General features: G+C 40.9%; 1 protein-coding gene across 2 annotated transcripts in view; it reads right to left on the bottom strand.

Annotated features, from left to right (window-relative positions):
- Positions 1–18,198, bottom strand: part of rau (RA domain-containing protein rau) — a 174,534-nt gene that overhangs the window by 26,860 nt on the left and 129,476 nt on the right. Inside the window, exon 3 of one of the 2 annotated variants that reach the window (XM_067145268.2) lies at positions 13,461–13,565. The exons of the other annotated variant lie outside the window; for it this stretch is intronic. Coding sequence (XP_067001369.2) covers positions 13,461–13,565 — 105 coding nt within the window. The remainder of the gene's footprint in view (positions 1–13,460; positions 13,566–18,198) is intronic. 2 annotated transcript variants of the gene reach the window in all.

Raw genomic sequence — 18,198 nt, 5'->3', positions numbered from 1 at the left:
AATACAATATCGTAAGCACAAGATCGGAACATTCAAATGAAACCAGAAGTGGCAGACAAAAATGGAAAGTTAATAATAATAATAATAATAATAATAATAATAATAATAATAATCCTACTCCTTAATGAATGTTCAGCGTTTGGGCCTTAGGTTCAGAGGGTCCCGAGTTCGATTCCCGGCAGGGCTGGGGACATTAATTGCGTTTGGTTGATTCATCCCTCCACATAGCGTTGGCGTCAGGAAGGGCATCGGCCGTAAAACAGGGCCAAATCCACAAGTGTGATACAGTTCTAATAATAATAATAATAATAATAATAATAATAATAATAATAATAATAATAATAATCATCATCATATGGCCTCAGCTACCGTGTTCAGGCATTCTGATTTGACGTCATCTACATTGTCTACGCGTCAATTTAGACACTCCGTTCTACTCTATCAGAAGGCAATCTTTATTTCTTTGGCAGTGAATCCTCAAAAATAAAACAAATGTGGTTATTTTGTTAAGACAAACTCCCCACAAAACAGCAATCTGTTATATCTGGCAGTCGTTACGTCATGGCGAGTTTTTATTCCTAGTGGTTTAACTTCGCACTGACACATCAAAGATTTACAGCGACGGAAGGATAGGAAGATGCTAATATTGGGAAGGTAGCGGCCGTGGCCTTAATTACCATACAGCCTGGTGTGAAAATGGGAAACCACGGAAAACAATCTACAGAGCTGCCGACGGTGGGATTCAATCAAACCAAGATATATGTTCTGTTTCAAAAACAAATATATGTCCTTCACATCCAGCGAAACATAGTGTTTCAAACAGCACGTTCTCTTCATCAAGAAGCCCTAATTTTTAAAAATTTCCTAAGATCTGCAGTGTTTTAATATATTTCTAGCCCCATTCCATTAACGACACATAATCTTTAACTTTAAACCACAAGAAAATGTATACATCCTTTTATGTTAATTGATCTAACGAGTGCTTATACAACTGAGGATTCACGCATTCATCACCAAATTCATGTGCGAGTGTTTTAACATGACATTCTTTTTTAAGAAGAATTATTGTTATGTATTGTTTTATGTATGCACATTGATTTAAACATGACATTCCACTGTTTTTAATGGACATTAATTTTAAGTCATCCTCATGATGGCTCATATGCGTTTAATGTACAGTATATTGTACCGAGCTCGATAACTGCAGTCGCTTAAGTGTAGCCAGTGTCCAGTATTCGGGAGATAGTGAGTTCGAACCCCACTGTTGACAGCCCTGAAGATGGTTTTCCGTGGTTTCCCATTTTCACATCCTATTAAGGAACGGATGCTTCCTTCCCACTCATAGCTATTTCCTGTCCCATCGTCGCCATAATACCTATCTGTGTCGGTGCGACGTAAATCAAATGTAGGCTATATTGTGTGTATATATTTTAGTTTATAAGATAATTATTATTCTTTACCAATTATTATTCTTTACCATTATTTGTCAGCTAAAAATGTCTTGAAACGAGCTGAAACATGTACTGACCAATTGTAACTCATCACGAGTAATACAAGTTATGATTAGGTTGACCTTAATTAACATTTTATTTTGTAACTGATAACTGTCATTACGGACCACAATGAAATTTGTAACGCTTAACTTGCTCGGTGTGACGGATCTAGTCGTTAGAAACGAATCGTTCTTGTCGAAAGATGCTACGGAACAGAATGAAGAACAGAAGGTTAACAGAGCTGAACATCAAGAGTTGTGCACTGTAATCTTCGACCAATTTAACCTTTAATCATCAGAAGCAAGCACGAGTATTTATTAATCTATTTATTTTTTTATTTATAAGAGAACATGTGTAAAAATACACGTGCGCCATCTGCAGGACTTGGTGTCCCATATGCTACACATTACCTCACAGGCAGACCATCCAGGCCCCTTTCATGCTCAGCCGAGTGAGTGGCGCCCGCTCTACACATTAGGCGGCCTTGATACTCTGCAGTACTACTACACTACTGTACTCACTACCGTGTATCGTATAGGGCATTGACCCGTCTCTTCCCAACATCAATTTTCAGCCTGTTACGCGCCTGGTTGACTGTTTCGAGGATCACATCCCGTACAGTCTGACGATTAATAAAACTACTACTCAAAAGTCAGAAACAGAGGCACGGATTAAAACTCGCAGGCAGTCACTCGACAGATGCATACAAACAGGGTATACGGTTGTTATTATTTCCTGAAGATGGTTTCCCGTGGTTTCCCATTTTCACACCAGGCAAATGCTGGGGCTGTACCTTAATTAAGGCCACGGCCGCTTCCTTCCAACTCCTAGGCCTTTCCTATCCCATCGTCGCCATAAGACCTATCTGTATCGGTGCGACGTAAAAGCCCCTAGCAAAAAAAAAAAAAAAGTTACTATTTCATCTAGGAGCTAGGGAGATCATTGTGGTCAGTTCTATGAAACGTTCGTGTGGGTGAATCCGCAGTGCTGTGACGCTTGAACTGGAGAGTGTGTATGTAATTTTAAAAGGGAAGCAAGGTCATCTCCGTAGAGGCCACGAAGGTCCTTGGAGGAGTGGAAGGTAAAGGCTTCCACTGTCCGTAACCTCAGCACTTGGTGGGGCAGAGTGGTTAGCTCTACGCCCCGTCGCCTTTGCTCCCCTCCGCCCCCCGGGAATTACCCTGGTGCTCATTGGTGATATAGGCTCAATGAACCTCAGGGCCATGTACGCCTCCGGAAGTGGAAATCTTGTTTCTTAAACGTTTCGACTTCCTAACGGGGAATCGAGCCCACTCCTTCCGGGTACACCGAGCACGCCTTGGCCGGGCAGCCCTTAAAGGTAATGGAGCCAACGGTACGTGGTGTTCAAGGGGTCACCCTTCCAAGTACTGACCACACCCAGTGTTGCTTAACTGCGGTGATCGGACGAGAACCTGAGTATCCAAGTACTAACCACCTCCCAATGTTGTTTAATTGCGGTGATCGGACGATAACCTGTGTATTCAACATGGTATGGCCGTTAGCTTGTGTCCGTAATAAGATAGATAATTGAGAAAAAGTGACCGTTGCCTCTGATATAAGTTCTATTCAAATATGTAGCAAGAGTTCAAGAGGAAAACCTTGCAAAACCATTACAACGAATGGCGATGGCGATATCTGATGCTGACTTCCCACTCAGGCAAAGATTTAAAAAAAATTATTTACTTCTAGCACTACAGTACATCTTAAGCCCAATCATCTTTAATATTTGATATAACCCAGTAAACTAATAATTAAGTGTAAGAAAGCGTATATTTTGAAAACCTAAGACATAAGGAAGGGATTTAGTTTCATTTGGAGCGCAATGAGGATTTCCTGGAGTACAGAGATGTCCCTCTCTGATATAAACGACACTTCGTAATTTCAGTAAATAACAAATAAAATTTGAAGTGCGTAGCACATTTATTCTTGAGGCATCGTAACAACGGCGCGAGCTCTCCTTCTGAACAAAAATACGCTGGATACTTTCTTTCATAATCTGATTTTTTTTTTTTTTTTTTTTTTTTTTGCTAGTTGCTTTACGTCGCACCGACACAGATAGGTCTTACGGCGACGATGGGACAGGGAAGGGCCAGGAGTGGGAAGGAAGCGGCCGTGGCCTTAATTAAGGTACAGCCCCAGCATTTGCCTGGTGTGAAAATGGGAAACCACGGAAAACCATTTTCAGGGCTGCCGACAGTGGGGTTCGAACCTACTATCTCCCGAATACTGGATACTGGCCGCACTTAAGCGACTGCAGCTATCGAGCTCGGTATATAATCTGATTCATCTCTTCCCCGCTGTTATTTACATCATAAGATTTTCAATTAAAGTCAGTCAAAACTAAAGGGTTGTTAAATTATGATTTTTCTCCGGAATAAGGGGGAGCATTCCGCCCTCAACATCCGGAGACACGAGGGGGAGAAGCACGCGTGCCAGCTTTCTCTGAGAGATCGCAGCTGACGAGCTTTGGATAAGTTACAGCTTCCGTCAAAGAAGCAACCAGTTAGGTACTAGCTTGATGCATTAGCCTCTGCCATATGATCTGTATGCTGTCTAAAATCGGTATACGACCTCACCGACCACATATGCACGTGAGTAGGTGGAGTTGAAAAAAAAATGGAAGTTCTCTCTCTACTGTACAACTGAGAGGTATTTTCGAATAACTTTATGATATATAGTTCATATTTCTATTGAGTCGCTAACCCTTGACGGCCAGTTCATTCCGTTTAACAAGTCTATGAATTGGTGTTACACTGATGAACAGCTTCCAACATCATCTCGAAAGAACACTGACAATTTTCATGCCGAAGAATTGTATTTCCTCCACATTCCATCATCGCAGTTTAAAAGATGTCTTAATTGCCTTTTATAATCTTTAATGAATACCCTTGAAGCAACAATTACTATTGTTTTATGTCTGATATACGAGGATAATTACAAGCTAAATTTGGTTAGTAACATTGAGACCACAATATGAAGGCGTGAGAAATTGAGGGTGGGGGTGGGAAAGAAGCCAGGCGAACACAATACCCGTCTTTACGTGTACCAAGCCTGGAATGCTGGGGGCGTAATTTGTCTGTTAATAGCTTGAGTCTTCGGTGATGTGGAGTTGAGAGAATTGAGATATGTCTCTCTTCGTTGCTTCCATTTACTTCTGCGGGCTTGTCTTTCATCTTTTCTGACCGTCTTTCCTCGGTTAATTCATGATCTGAGTTCTTTCGACCTCCCTTTCAAGTATTTGGGAGTTTTTATACATTAATGACAATATTTGCTTATCGTAATAGGAGACTAACGGAAAGCTACTACTCGTATTGGTTCTCTGACAATCAAACCCGTACATTTACGAGTGTACAACGTAGCTGATGACTTTGCCTAGTGAGGATCTATGGTATAGTATGAGCAACTGCAATTATGTGAGTCTGGGATTACTATAAATGTCCTGGGACATAAAATAGTTGCCAACTTCTGGAGATATTCGAAAGAAAACTTCAGCGAAGACAGTAGATTCAAAGCTTTCCTACAGTATGAGCCTAAATTAATGTGCTCGGTTAGGAAGTTGACTGTTAAGTGAAAGAATGTAGTATTCAGCTCGGAGTCTCGTGGTTGAATTCTGTCTAACAAGTTGTGAGGTCTTGAGATGTGTGACTGCCGCCCAGCCAGAAGACCTGCAGATGTAGAATGTCACGATGTCAGTCTGACGACACCCTCAAACATTTCTGATCGGTCCACTGCCTTTCATATAAACAGTTCCTCAGTTAGTCCAGGATTAACATCCTCGGGTGACTCGGGAATTGAACTTTCGGCCTACGGATAAATGGAAACCACGCAATTTACAGTATCCCCTCAAAATGATGAGATATTACAAGACTCTTCCCCTTAAGAGTTACATAACAAGGCTCAAGGTAGTTATAGAAGGGGATTGTAATTTCATCTACTTGCTTCAAACAATGAGGTTCGTTAAAACGAATGCATTATGCGAAATCGATATAAAGGGAGACTTTGACAAAAACAATGTATAAATCCTAGTACCATTGCGTGCTCTGAGACTGGCGACGACTTCAACGTCCGGGAATATGGTTCATATTCTGTACAAGAGCATTATTCTCCGTATTCGGCTATTTTATTCTTCAAATATACCGGACGTGCGGTACGCCTGAACCTTATTGTTCAACAGCAGGTGTTTTATTGCTAAGCTACTACACATATAGATTGTATCAGAAGTGCAAATACCGTAATTCCGGTGAGGACTAGCTCCAAGGGGAGCTTTATTTCCGAACTTTAGGGAAGGTAACTTAGTCAGGATATTAAACCACAGCCGTAAGCATTACAACACCGAGATACAATGCGTAAAACTACAGACATGCACGTGTTTCGGAGCGTTATGAGACGTGCAGCTGTGAGCTTGCATTCGGGACATAGTGGGTTCGAACCCCACTGTCAGCATGGTTTTCCGTGGTTTGGCACCTATCTGTGTTAGTGCAACGTAAAGCCGATTGTAAAAAAAATAGCGTTATGGGGGATATCATAACATATCATCGAACGCAGGAACTATTCCTCTGTTATTACAGATGTGGATCTTAGTGGCGCAGTCGGTTAGCATTTATCCTGTTTACAAAACAGCGGGTTCGAATCTGGTTCAGGGTCGGTTGCATTTGACAGTGTTTAAATTCGACAACTCCAAATCCTAACTTCTGAACACACGCTAAAGAACTCCTGTGGAACGAAGTCCCGAAACCCTGCCCTCTCTTAAAATCTAGAGCAACTAAAGGAACGTTAAAACAAGTATCATACCATTAACTCTTTCTTACAGTTTTCATAAAATTCAGATGGAGCACGAGTAATCCAACTATGAGCGAACTGCCCGTGAGGTTAAGGGCGTGCATCTGTGAGCTTGCATCCGGGAGATAGTGGGTTCGAACCCCACTGTCGGCAGCCCTGAAGAGGATTTTCCGTATTTTCCCATTTTCACACTAGGCAAATGCTGAGGATGTTCATTAATTAAGACCACGGCCGCTTCCTTCTTACTCCTAGCCCTTTCCTATCCCATAGTCGCCATAGGACCTGTCTGTGTTGGTGCGACACAACAAAGAAAGACTTACGAGTCCTATGGCTGGGTCGGATTCAGAATTTTTCAGTAATACATTTGAACTGGTAGTACATTCACAAATGTACCGAAGCATAGAAACATTTTTTCCCAAAGAAAGAAAGAAAGAAAGAAAGAAAGAATTAAGGTAATCATGGCGAAAAGAAAAGGCTATGCTTGAATGTTACTTATAGGAGAGCGTAACCTAGCGGTTTGGGGTAGACGATGGAATGCGGGAGGCCGGACGACTGCCGGCTGCGTTACCCTCTTGCATCCTGCCCCGCCTACCAGATGGTGCTCACGTGCTAGCTGGCCTCTGGTCCAGACGACTGATCATCTGGGTCAGTCATCATGCAATGATCGCGAAATTACTTCTAAAGAGAAACGTGCCTAAGTAATGACTTCTTCCTGTGTTTTAGCGGTACAGCTCTAGCCTCAACTAGAGCACGTGGCGATCAGAGGACCTCAATCATTATTGAGAAACTGGTTTAGTGCTGTTACCTACTGCTGAAGGCAAGGACTGAAATATTTTGCTGACTTTCTCAAATTACTCAAAACCTTAATGGAAACAATTTCAATGGTGCTCGATGTCGTCTTGCGACCGAGATCCATCACTCCTACTGTGAGCCATTATCCAGAACATGACAGATTGTATCTTTGAAAAGCCTACAATAGAATGAGGAACATATAATTTCTTATTTTATGACAAGAATAATTTAAGATGTCCCAAATTTCAAATAGAAAAAAATAATTTTACCCACATTTAGATGACTACCATGGTCCGAATTTAATAATAATAATAATAATAATAATAATAATAATAATAATAATAATAATAATAATAATAATAATAATAATAATTTAAAAATGAGATTATTTTGAGTTTATACCTCGTGAAAGAGACATACTGCAATGGGGTGGGCCGTTAGCCAAGTGGCGCAGTCACTAGTTTCTCACCTAGATGGCAACGGTTCGAGTCCCGATCAATGCATGTGGGATTTTTGAAATTAAAAGTCACGCTCCAGTCGTTCGTATTCCGCCAAAACTGGAAGTGTCGTGGCAATATTCACTATCCAATTATTCAACAAAGTGCATACTCTACATACTCTCAATAGATGCACCTCTCCCATTGTTTCTCCACAAAATGAAGACAGATTTTCGTTATGTTTCTCAATGTTTACATCCGAATTAGCCACCACACCATGCCTCTTACTTCTCTGATTGAAAGCCTTTCTTTCGTTATTGGCATATTTTGGGTAATCTCACAGAATTCGTTTGATTAGTAACTATTGCGTTTCGTCGAAGTTCTGAGTATTACGGATATAAGGATTTACTTGAATTGTTCATTAATTCATTGAACATAATAATATTTGTTCAATAAACAAAAGATAAATGTCAGCTCAGCATATCAATAGAACCCACTATAAAGTTCGCAGAGACAGTTTCCTGCATCCTGAAGAGAATGAACTCGAATTATTTATGTTGAGTACAGCACGAGGTGCGTTTCCTTTCGACCTCTTTACAAATGTCGAGACATCCGTTGAAAGTCACCATTTGTTTCGGTTACCCTTAATGTGCGAATATCGCAGGTGTTAAGTAATACGAGGTAAAAGCCAAGCCATAAGCGTTACAACACTGTCTTGTATGGTAAATGACACACTCGTTAATTAAACAACTCTTCTGTTATTGTTACTATAATTCCCATAACTTTCCCTTGTTACATTGCTTGTACTCAAGCAGACCAAAGCCTTTCTTGTAAAAAAAAAAAAAACACAGATTTTTAAATAAATACCTTTCATTATTTACCACACAATTAGGACAAACCACTGATTTATTGGATTTCTTTAATGTTACGAGAGTATCCACTACTCACCTATAAGTGTGTGTTTTTATTTTATTTCATTAGAAGCCAGAACACAGAAAGGAGTTCCTTAGTGCGCAGTCGTACGGAGTTAAGCACTCGTAAATGCCAATTGACGGAGCCACTACACGGTCCCGCAACCATTCATCGAGGTGATAAGTATTATGGATTAGAATAATATCCTAGAATAGATATCGTGGGGCATGATAGCGGAGAGACAATATCACTAGGTTCTCACTAAGACGACCGCGGCTCGAATCCTGGCTAATGTAAGAGGAAATTTAAAATGAAAAAAAAAATCACGTTCCTGTGTTTCCAATTCCAAGTTAAACTGAAGCTGCTCCTGTGACTATGATCACAGTACCAACAGTCACGTAGTCACGTAAAACTTTGGTGCAAATGTACTTGCTTAGAATTGATACCGTAGTATTCATACAATCACACTCTCATATTTTCATTAACAGACATCTCCAGTTAGAGGAACAGAAATTATTATTATTATTATTATTATTATTATTATTATTATTATTATTATTATTATTATTATTATTATTAGGCCCTATATGCCTATGCTCGCGAAACCTAGTGTTTACAGTGCACCATGTCTTCTGGTACGGGCTAGAGCAATTTTGTTACTTTCATTGATGTTTCTCAGTCTCATCCTTGGCTTTGACAATATGAGAGTGATTGAGGAGTGAGTTATGCTAGTAATGTCATTCCTTATGCAGCCAGTCCCTGCTATGAATGGTGTGAAGATGTTATTCATAGGGGCTTGGCAGACATATGTAATAGCAACTTCCGGCTCAGTGATGAAAGCAATGGTAAACTACATCACTCCTTATTTCCCGTCAGTGATGCTTAGGCCATCTATGACAGCTAACGGTGGATCCAACCAGCCTTCGGGCTGAGGAATGAACATACATATATTATTATTATTATTATTATTATTATTATTATTTGTTGTTGTTGTATTACAGGGTTTTATATCGCGGTTGTCGTTTCCTTGTGGTTAGGGCGATTTTTGAATGTGATAAGTTTTTTTTTACATTGGAAATGTTTCGAAATGAAACAAATAAGAAAACTGGTGAACATCTCGGAACTTGGAAACAACTTCTGTGAAGAAAGAAACATTAGGAAGATTCTCGAACGGTTGTTTCGTATTTCTTTAGGGTATGCTGGGAACTCTTTTCCTCGTGTTAGTTGGATTCTGAGATACTTATTTCCTAACTTCCGTTAGGTGAACAAGGAGATAGTAGCACTATTGCCGACATTTTCTGTTTTCCAGCACAGGTCTTCAATTTTATTGTTAGCCAATAAGTGACACCAAAGAAATGTCTGGCTCCATGGCTAAATGGTTAGCGTACTGGCCTTTGGTCCAAGGGGTGCTGGGTTCGATTATCGGCCGGGCCGGAGATTTTAACTATCATTCTTCAGGCTTGGGTCTAAGTGTTTGTGCCGTCTTCAGCATTAGAACGCGTCCTCATAGACAGGCAGGTCGCTTATACGGCGTCAACTCGAAAGACTTGCACCAGGCCTCTCCAGAGGCCATACGCCATTAAAAAACCAAAGAATTAAAGAGTTAAGTTGTCCTGCACATCAACTCCGCACGGAGTATTCTAACCCTCATTCACGGAGAACCAGTAACGCTTCCTCTTAAGATGTTGTAGGTTGTCCGAGCCCAAGGCAACTCCCTACCTTGACAAAACGTTTCTCTCCAGTCTTTAAAGACTGGCATGCGCTGCCACACGAGCCGATCTCCAATGCAGGGCTTCACAATTTCCGGCCCTCGGGAGGCAAATTTAGTGGAAAAACGAGCGTAACAGAGCTTAAATTCTCTCTTCCGGTGTAATTGCCTCTTTTTGTTTGGCACAGTGTAGTGTGGTGAGATTTCTTTCTGATATCGCATTTCACCTAAGAGACTACCTGAAGTTTACACAAGAATTCGATAACCATCTTGTATATACACTGACTGACAGTGACAAGCAACACCAAGGAGGAGTGGTTCGAAAGGGATGAAAGTTGGGGAAAAAACAGAGACGGCACGGATGAATATTTATGTTTATTTCAAACCGATATGCAGGTTACACAATGCGCACGGCATCGACTCAGTAGGATGTAGGACCACCGCGAGCGGCGATGCACGCAGAAACACGTCGAGGTACAGAGTCAATAAGAGTGCGGATGGTGTCCTGAGGGATGGTTCTCCATTCTCTGTCAACCATTTGCCACAGTTGGTCGTCCGTACGAGGCTGGGGCAGAGTTTGCAAACGGCGTCCAATGAGATCCCACACGTGTTCGATTGGTGAGAGATCCGGAGAGTACGCTGGCCACGGAAGCATCTGTACACCTCGTAGAGCCTGTTGGGAGATGCGAGCAGTGTGTGGGCGGGCATTATCCTGCTGAAACAGAGCATTGGGCAGCCCCTGAAGGTACGGGAGTGCCACCGGCCGCAGCACATGCTGCACGTAGCGGTGGGCATTTAACGTGCCTTGAGTACGCACTAGAGGTGACGTGGAATCATACGCAATAGCGCCCCAAACCATGATGCCGCGTTGTCTAGCGGTAGGGCGCTCCACAGTTACTGCCGGATTTGACCTTTCTCTACGCCGACGCCACACTCGTCTGCGGTGACTATCACTGACAGAATAGAAGCGTGACTCATCGGAGAACACGACGTTCCGCCATTCCCTCATCCAAGTCGCTCTAGCCCGGCACCATGCCAGGCGTGCACGTCTATGCTGTGGAGTCAATGGTAGTCTTCTGAGCGGACGCCGGGAGTGCAGGCCTCCTGGCCTCCTTCAACCAATCGACGGGAAATTGTTCTGGTCGATATTGGAACAGCCAGGGTGTCTTGCACATGCTGAAGAATGGCGGTTGACGTGGCGTGCGGGGCTGCCACCGCTTGGCGGCGGATGCGCCGATCCTCGCGTCCTGACGTCACTCGGGCTGCGCCTGGACCCCTCGCACGTGCCACATGTCCCTGCGCCAACCATCTTCGCCACAGGCGCTGCACCGTGGACACATCCCTATGGGTATCGGCTGCGATTTGACGAAGCGACCAACCTGCCCTTCTCAGCCCGATCACCATACCCCTCGTAAAGTCGTCTGTCTGCTGGAAATGCCTCCGTTGACGGCGGCCTGGCATTCTTAGCTATACGCGTGTCCTGTGGCACACGACAACACGTTCTACAATGACTGTCGGCTGAGAAATCACGGTACGAAGTGGGCCATTCGCCAACGCCGTGTCCCATTTATCGTTCGCTACGTGCGCAGCACAGCGGCGCATTTCACATCATGAGCATACCTCAGTGACGTCAGTCTACCCTGCAATTGGCATAAAGTTCTGACCACTCCTTCTTGGTGTTGCATTTGCTCTGTCAGTCAGTGTATTTATTAGATCAACATAGCCTTATTAAAACAAAGAGTTTCAAATCAATATTTTCCCGATTACTTAAAACTTAAATGCAGTTGATAGACATTACAACAAGCAGTTGTTGGCTGCTTATGAAGAATAGCCAGCTTTACTAAGGGGGGGATTCCCTATAGATACAGGTGAGTAAACGCTGGGGAATTTGAGAGAACCTAAGCTGTCAAAACCGTCTCACAGAGATTTAATAATAACAACAATCTAACGAGTGCACAATTATGTTTATTTTAAGAAGCTGCTGATAGTAAAGAAGGAAGAAATGAGAAGAGTTAGTACAGAACACTACAGCAGTTAATAATAATAATTAATAATAATAATAATAATAATAATAATAATAATAATAATAATAATAATAATAATAATAATATCTATTCAAAAGGCACATTATTGATTTTCAAACTAGCCTTGCTGTGGAATTTAGTCCTTCGAAGGATTTAGTCTTTTCGAAGGATGGAATGTGGCTAAGCTTGGAACTAGAGAGGAATGTTTTCAATTATGGCTACCACGAGATCAGTTGACATATATAGCCTACAGATGGGAATATTTTTGTTGCTGTTAAATTTGTTTTACGTCGCACCGACACAGATAGGTATTATAGCGATGATGGAATAGGAAAGGGCTAGGAGCGGGAAGGAATCCACCGTAGACTTAATTAACGTACAGCCCCGGCAACTGCCTGGTGTGAAAATGGGAAACCATGGAAAACCATCTTTAGGGCTGCCTACAGTGGGGTCCGAATGCAAGTTGATAATTATGTGATCCAAACCATAATATATTGTTCAGAACTAAATGGGGAATAATATCACAGTTTAAATAATGTATTTTGCTTATGACATAGTACTAGGAGTTGTTAACAGTGGAGCTCATACTTTAAAGGCAAAATGCACTCACGAGAGAAGCACCATAAAAAAGTCATTGATATTCGTTAATTGGCATGCTCACTGCAAACAATATCACTACCTTATTTGAAAAGTTACATGTCACATTTGCCATTTTAGAATTACTTAAGGACAATACGTAATAAAATCAGAATAAGCAACAATAAGAGAAAGCATAACGGGTGACAAGCAAGCGACTGGATGCATTTACCACATGGGGAAGCCTTGGCAACACCATCACTGCTACCATGGCAACAAGACCCCAACGCCTGCTTATATTCATTTGCTTTTTCGACCCAGGGCGCTGCCCAGAGCACCATCTTCCGAAAAAATAGTTGTATAGAATGTTCCTATATGTGCCAGTGAATGTACCGACACAGTGCAACCATATTTTAAGTCATCGAACCTGCAACATTGGGTTTTAAAGGATAGCACTTGGGTACTGAATTGAGTCATTCGCAGCTTTTAGAAGCCTTCAAAGAGCATCCCATAAAATGATGGGGCTGTAAAGCTTTTAATATAATGAACACTGACGTTCTTGAAGTGCAGTTAATTTAGGTAGAATTATTTAGATTTTCCACACAATAAGTAAGCTGTTTTATCACTTCTATAATGAATGAGTTTTGTAAGCGTATTGGTGACAAGAAAGCCATTCGTCTTACAGCAGAGAAGATGTATTATAGTGTACAGTACTAACCATACACTCGGAGGGTAAGAATATTTTAGCCAGAAGACTTCTGCCCCACGGGTCTCGCTTCGTTCTCGGTGACATCTCGTACGAAATTCGAACATCTCTCAGTCGCTGAAATGAACAGATACAGAAAGAAGATAAATATATATCTAACGTGAAACTGGTCGTTTCTAATATGTAGTCAAGTTCAGTGGCACAGATTGGATTTGTTGTAACTTGAATGATTAAATATAAAAGAAGTCGTCCATATAGCCAACAATTAATTGTTCGTTACTCAACATTTTCAAGCACTTATCCAGTTAGTTACTATGCAAATACACTGATAATCAGTGAAGAATCCATTTTTAAAACAATTGATTGGATAGTTTGTTTCACAGAGTTTGAAACCAGTAATATGAAATATTTTGTTTTTCTATTAATTTGAGGGAGTTATAACGTTAACCCCTGTCTATATAGTAAGTACATTATAAGATTTCAGGGTAAAATCAAGACCATTTACAAGTCACACAGGAATATAATTCGTCATCTGTATCCAGTTAAAGGCACCATTGAAGCACAGACTCCTGGAGTCTACCACGTTGAATGTAGCTACGACATCTGCTACGTGGTCGAAACGAAGCGAGTGATTTCTGCCAGACTTTTAGAAACATATCCTTCACATCAAGAATCAAGACAGGGATATTTCAGCTCTACCTAAGCATTCCTTTTAAACAAATCACGGAATCTCTTTGGAAATTTTTGTTTATTAAATAGCAACTATTCGTCAGAATCTCGAAAGAAAGTTCCAACAGACCATAGAAATTAAGAAACACCCGAACAACATGAATTTAGAGAGAGGTTTCAAAAATGAGCAATTATTGGGTGCCAATCATTCAGAAATTCGGACTAGAAATCAATCACAATACGTCCAAAATTATCATGGTAACTGATCGTCAGTTGAGGTTCAGCTCACGAGCCAGCTGAGAGATATGGAGATAATGAACGATTTTGTATAGCTTGGACCGACAATCAGTGACACAGGGGTATAAGAGAGAGAGAGAGATTAAGAGGATTTCTCTAGGAAGAGTTGCTCTGAAAAACCTCACGAAAATCTGGCAAAACCGGGCAATAACATGAAGATACGCTTAGCTTAAACAGCCGAGTTCTCTGTCTTCTCACATGACTATGAGACTTGGACGTGGGATGCTAAAGACAGGAAGCCCACTGGTGCTTTTGTAATGAGGTGTGTTGGCATAGAATGCTGCGTAAACTTTGGACCGACCGAAGAATCAATGTGCCCATCATCGAAGAATTTAGAGCCATATTCTACAAGTTCCAAAGATATCCTCGGGGCTGACTTGAGCATCGGGCTGAAAATTAAGACAGGACAAAGAGACCAGCTTCGTAAACAATATTCGCTACCGGGGAGGCTGATTACATCGGACTGAACAGGGGTCCGTCAGTTGCCCTGATAACAAAAACTGGATAGTATTCGAAACGTCGGCAAACTGTTCATAATGTACCTACATAAAAAATGATATGGTCCAACTCAGAGAAAGAAAGCAATATTGCAGAGGCTTCAACTCTTAAGCTCATTTTCCCTTGCATAAACACGATCGTTCCGACAGACGAGGGTGTAACGCTGCGAAGTTGGAGACCACGTGCCCGCAATAGCGCCACGAGGGCCATACAAAAGAGCCGTACATCCGGTAACCATGATCCGCTTGCACGTGTTTTCTTTCTTTTGAATACGTTAAGATTTGTTCTATTCGACACTGGGGCGGAACCACGCGCATCAGCTCAAATTTCCATTTACAGTTCAAGCTCTATCTACACCCCTCACGATTGCATAACCTGAATGTTGCATCACGCAGTAATAACCGTCCTCTGCATCAGCGGTAAAACACACACATAATAACGGCTTCCTAATCGTGTTCCAGTACGAGTTCAAGGTAAGTCCTCTGTATAAAAAGGGCTCAATCAGCCGCAGGAATATGATGGTTAAGAAAGTAAAGGAATGTTTACAAAAATTAATGAGAACTTACACAAGCGATTAAAATGCTATTGAATTTTAAATGATAGTGCCAATAAAAAACTATTTGTTACATAATATCCTTTCTCGATTTTTTTTACATGAACACAGCATGACCTTTTCAACTGTAATCCATTGTAAGGACAATCCATTCTCTTTTCTGTTGAAGTTTTTCATCGGCTGGCGCAAATAAGATTTCAGAACAACTGCACCTTCGCTCGATTTAAGAAAGTCCGCCGTCGTGATTTCGAAATGGGTTATTATCACAATTTCAGTTATACCAGGTCCGACTCGTTGGCTGAATGGTCAGCGTACTGGCCTTCGGTTCAGAGGGTCTCGGGTTCGATTCCCGGCCGGGTCGGGGATTTTGACTTTCCTTGGTTAATTCCAATGACCCGGGGGCTGGGTGTTTGTGCTGTCCCCAACATCCCTGCAACTCACACACCACACATAACACTATCCTCCACCACAATAACACGCAGTTACCTACACGTGGCAGATGCCGCCCACCCTCATCGGAGGGTCTGCCTTACAAGGGCTGCACTCGGCTAGAAGTAGCCACACGAAATTGTATTATAGTTATACCAGTTTTTTTTCTCGTTTCAGAACTAGTATGACCCCTTGACTAGAAAAGATTTCATACAGATACGACACCAAGATAAATAAATAAATAAATAATAATAATAATAATAATAATAATAATAATAATAATAATGATTTTACATCCCGCTAACTACTTTAAGATTTCGGAGACCCGAGGCGCCGGAATTGTGTCCCGCATGAGTTTTTTAACGTGCCAGTAAATCTACCTACATAAGGCTGACATACTTGAGCACCTTCAAATACCACCGGATTGAGCCAGGATACTTTAAGTTATCAGACCGATTGCTACTTTCATGATCACTAAATTTTAACCTTAATTTCACATGATATGTTCATTGCTAAACGAGAACATTTGCAACATACTTCAACGCTTGCAAAAAGTGGACTGAGATCAGAATTGCGAAGTAATCGAGTAAGACTCATCTAATTACTTGTAACGATTAAGTTCTTAATTATTTTTTCTTGTATGTCAAATCGTTCCGTTTTCTTTTTTCAAAATGTAATTTTTACTTGCAATTATCTACTTGACATGTCCGGCTCCATGGCTAAATTGGTAGCGTGCTGGCCTTTAGTTACGTGAGTTCCGGGTTCGATACCGGCAGAGTCGGGAATTTTAACCGTAATTGTTTAATTCCGCTGGTCCGGGGGCTGGGTGTGTGTGTCATCTTCATCATGATTTCATCCTCATCACGATGCGCAGGTCGCCTACGGGAATAAAATCAAAAGACCTGCATCTAGCGAACTGAACTTGTCCTCGGACACCCCCGGCAGTCAAAGCCATATGCCATTTCATTTCATTAATTTTTGATATACAGTTTTAATTGCTACTAATTGACATACATCGCTGGAAACAGAAACGGGGAAAAATAAATGACGATGATAATGTTTTCAGTTTTACTACAGCAGAACCAGTTCTGGAGGAGGTACTTCCTTACCTCTCCAGAATTCCACAATCACCATCCATATTGCTAGGATATTCTTAAAATTAAACACATGTATTTTTTAAGTACTCTGTTGGGCGTATTTTCAGTAAATGCAAAAATATACTCCCTTACCCCACGATCTCAAGGCTTAGGGATTAGAATCTTAAGAACCAACTAGTTTATTTTCGAAGTAAATGGAAAATAATCTGAAACGCTAAATGTCATGAGCTAAAGTAAAAATGATAGTAAAAGATAATTTCCAAAGTTCCAAGGTCAGTGGCGGCAATAGAATAGAATATAATAGAACAGAATAGAACAGAATAGAATAGAATATAATATAATAGAATAGAATGGAATAGAATAGAATAGAATAGAATAGAATACTCCCGTCTCCCAGTTCAGGATCACCTGAAGCTGGGGAGAGAGCATTCGTTTATTACAATTCATTAAATTTGATACATGCCTTATATTTCCCTCTCACAATTATTGACTATTGCTATACTGAATATAATTTATTTTGTCCTAGACGATTAACAATATTATATAGTCTAGGACAACATGTATCTTCCCCTGCCTTATCTTACTTAATTAAACAATTTTTTATGTTATTACAAAATGAAGTTAGAATCAAAATGCCAAATTTAAAATGAATTACGGGATTACGGCACACTGGCACGTTGGCGCAAGGCCATCTATGAGGAGGAAAGTATCCTCCTTTATCTCACCTGACTGACACAGCAAGTCATAACATTCCACTACTACCTCTCCTGATACGATCCATTACCACTTGTTGTACAGAAATCATATTACCTCTCTGCTGAACTTGTGCTTACATTGTCATCATGTTTCTACTTAGTGCATTATTTTGTTTACATGTTACCTCTCATTCCTCCTAATACTACTTATAGTTCCAGTTTACTTGTCTGTTCTCACACTCCTCCACATCACATTTACTATCATTTACTAACAATGGCATTAATTTCAGTTAGTGCTAATCTTATTTTTATTTCTTTCTGCCACATGTTTCTTAAAATACAGAAAAACTTAGCTGCTCTTCCTGGGGTGGTCCATTCTTTATTTAACAATTTGGTTATTGTATAAAATTCCTTCTCTCTTCCTACTTTTAATTTATATTCATCCCCAAGGTATTTAGTTCTCAGAGCATCTGTTCCCTTGCATGTTATCAGTAAATGGGCTTCTTCCATTA

This window comes from Anabrus simplex, chromosome 4 (genome assembly GCF_040414725.1).
Source record: "Anabrus simplex isolate iqAnaSimp1 chromosome 4, ASM4041472v1, whole genome shotgun sequence".
Classification (NCBI taxonomy): Eukaryota; Metazoa; Arthropoda; class Insecta; order Orthoptera; family Tettigoniidae; genus Anabrus; species Anabrus simplex.
This window is presented reverse-complemented; position numbering and strand designations above follow the sequence as displayed.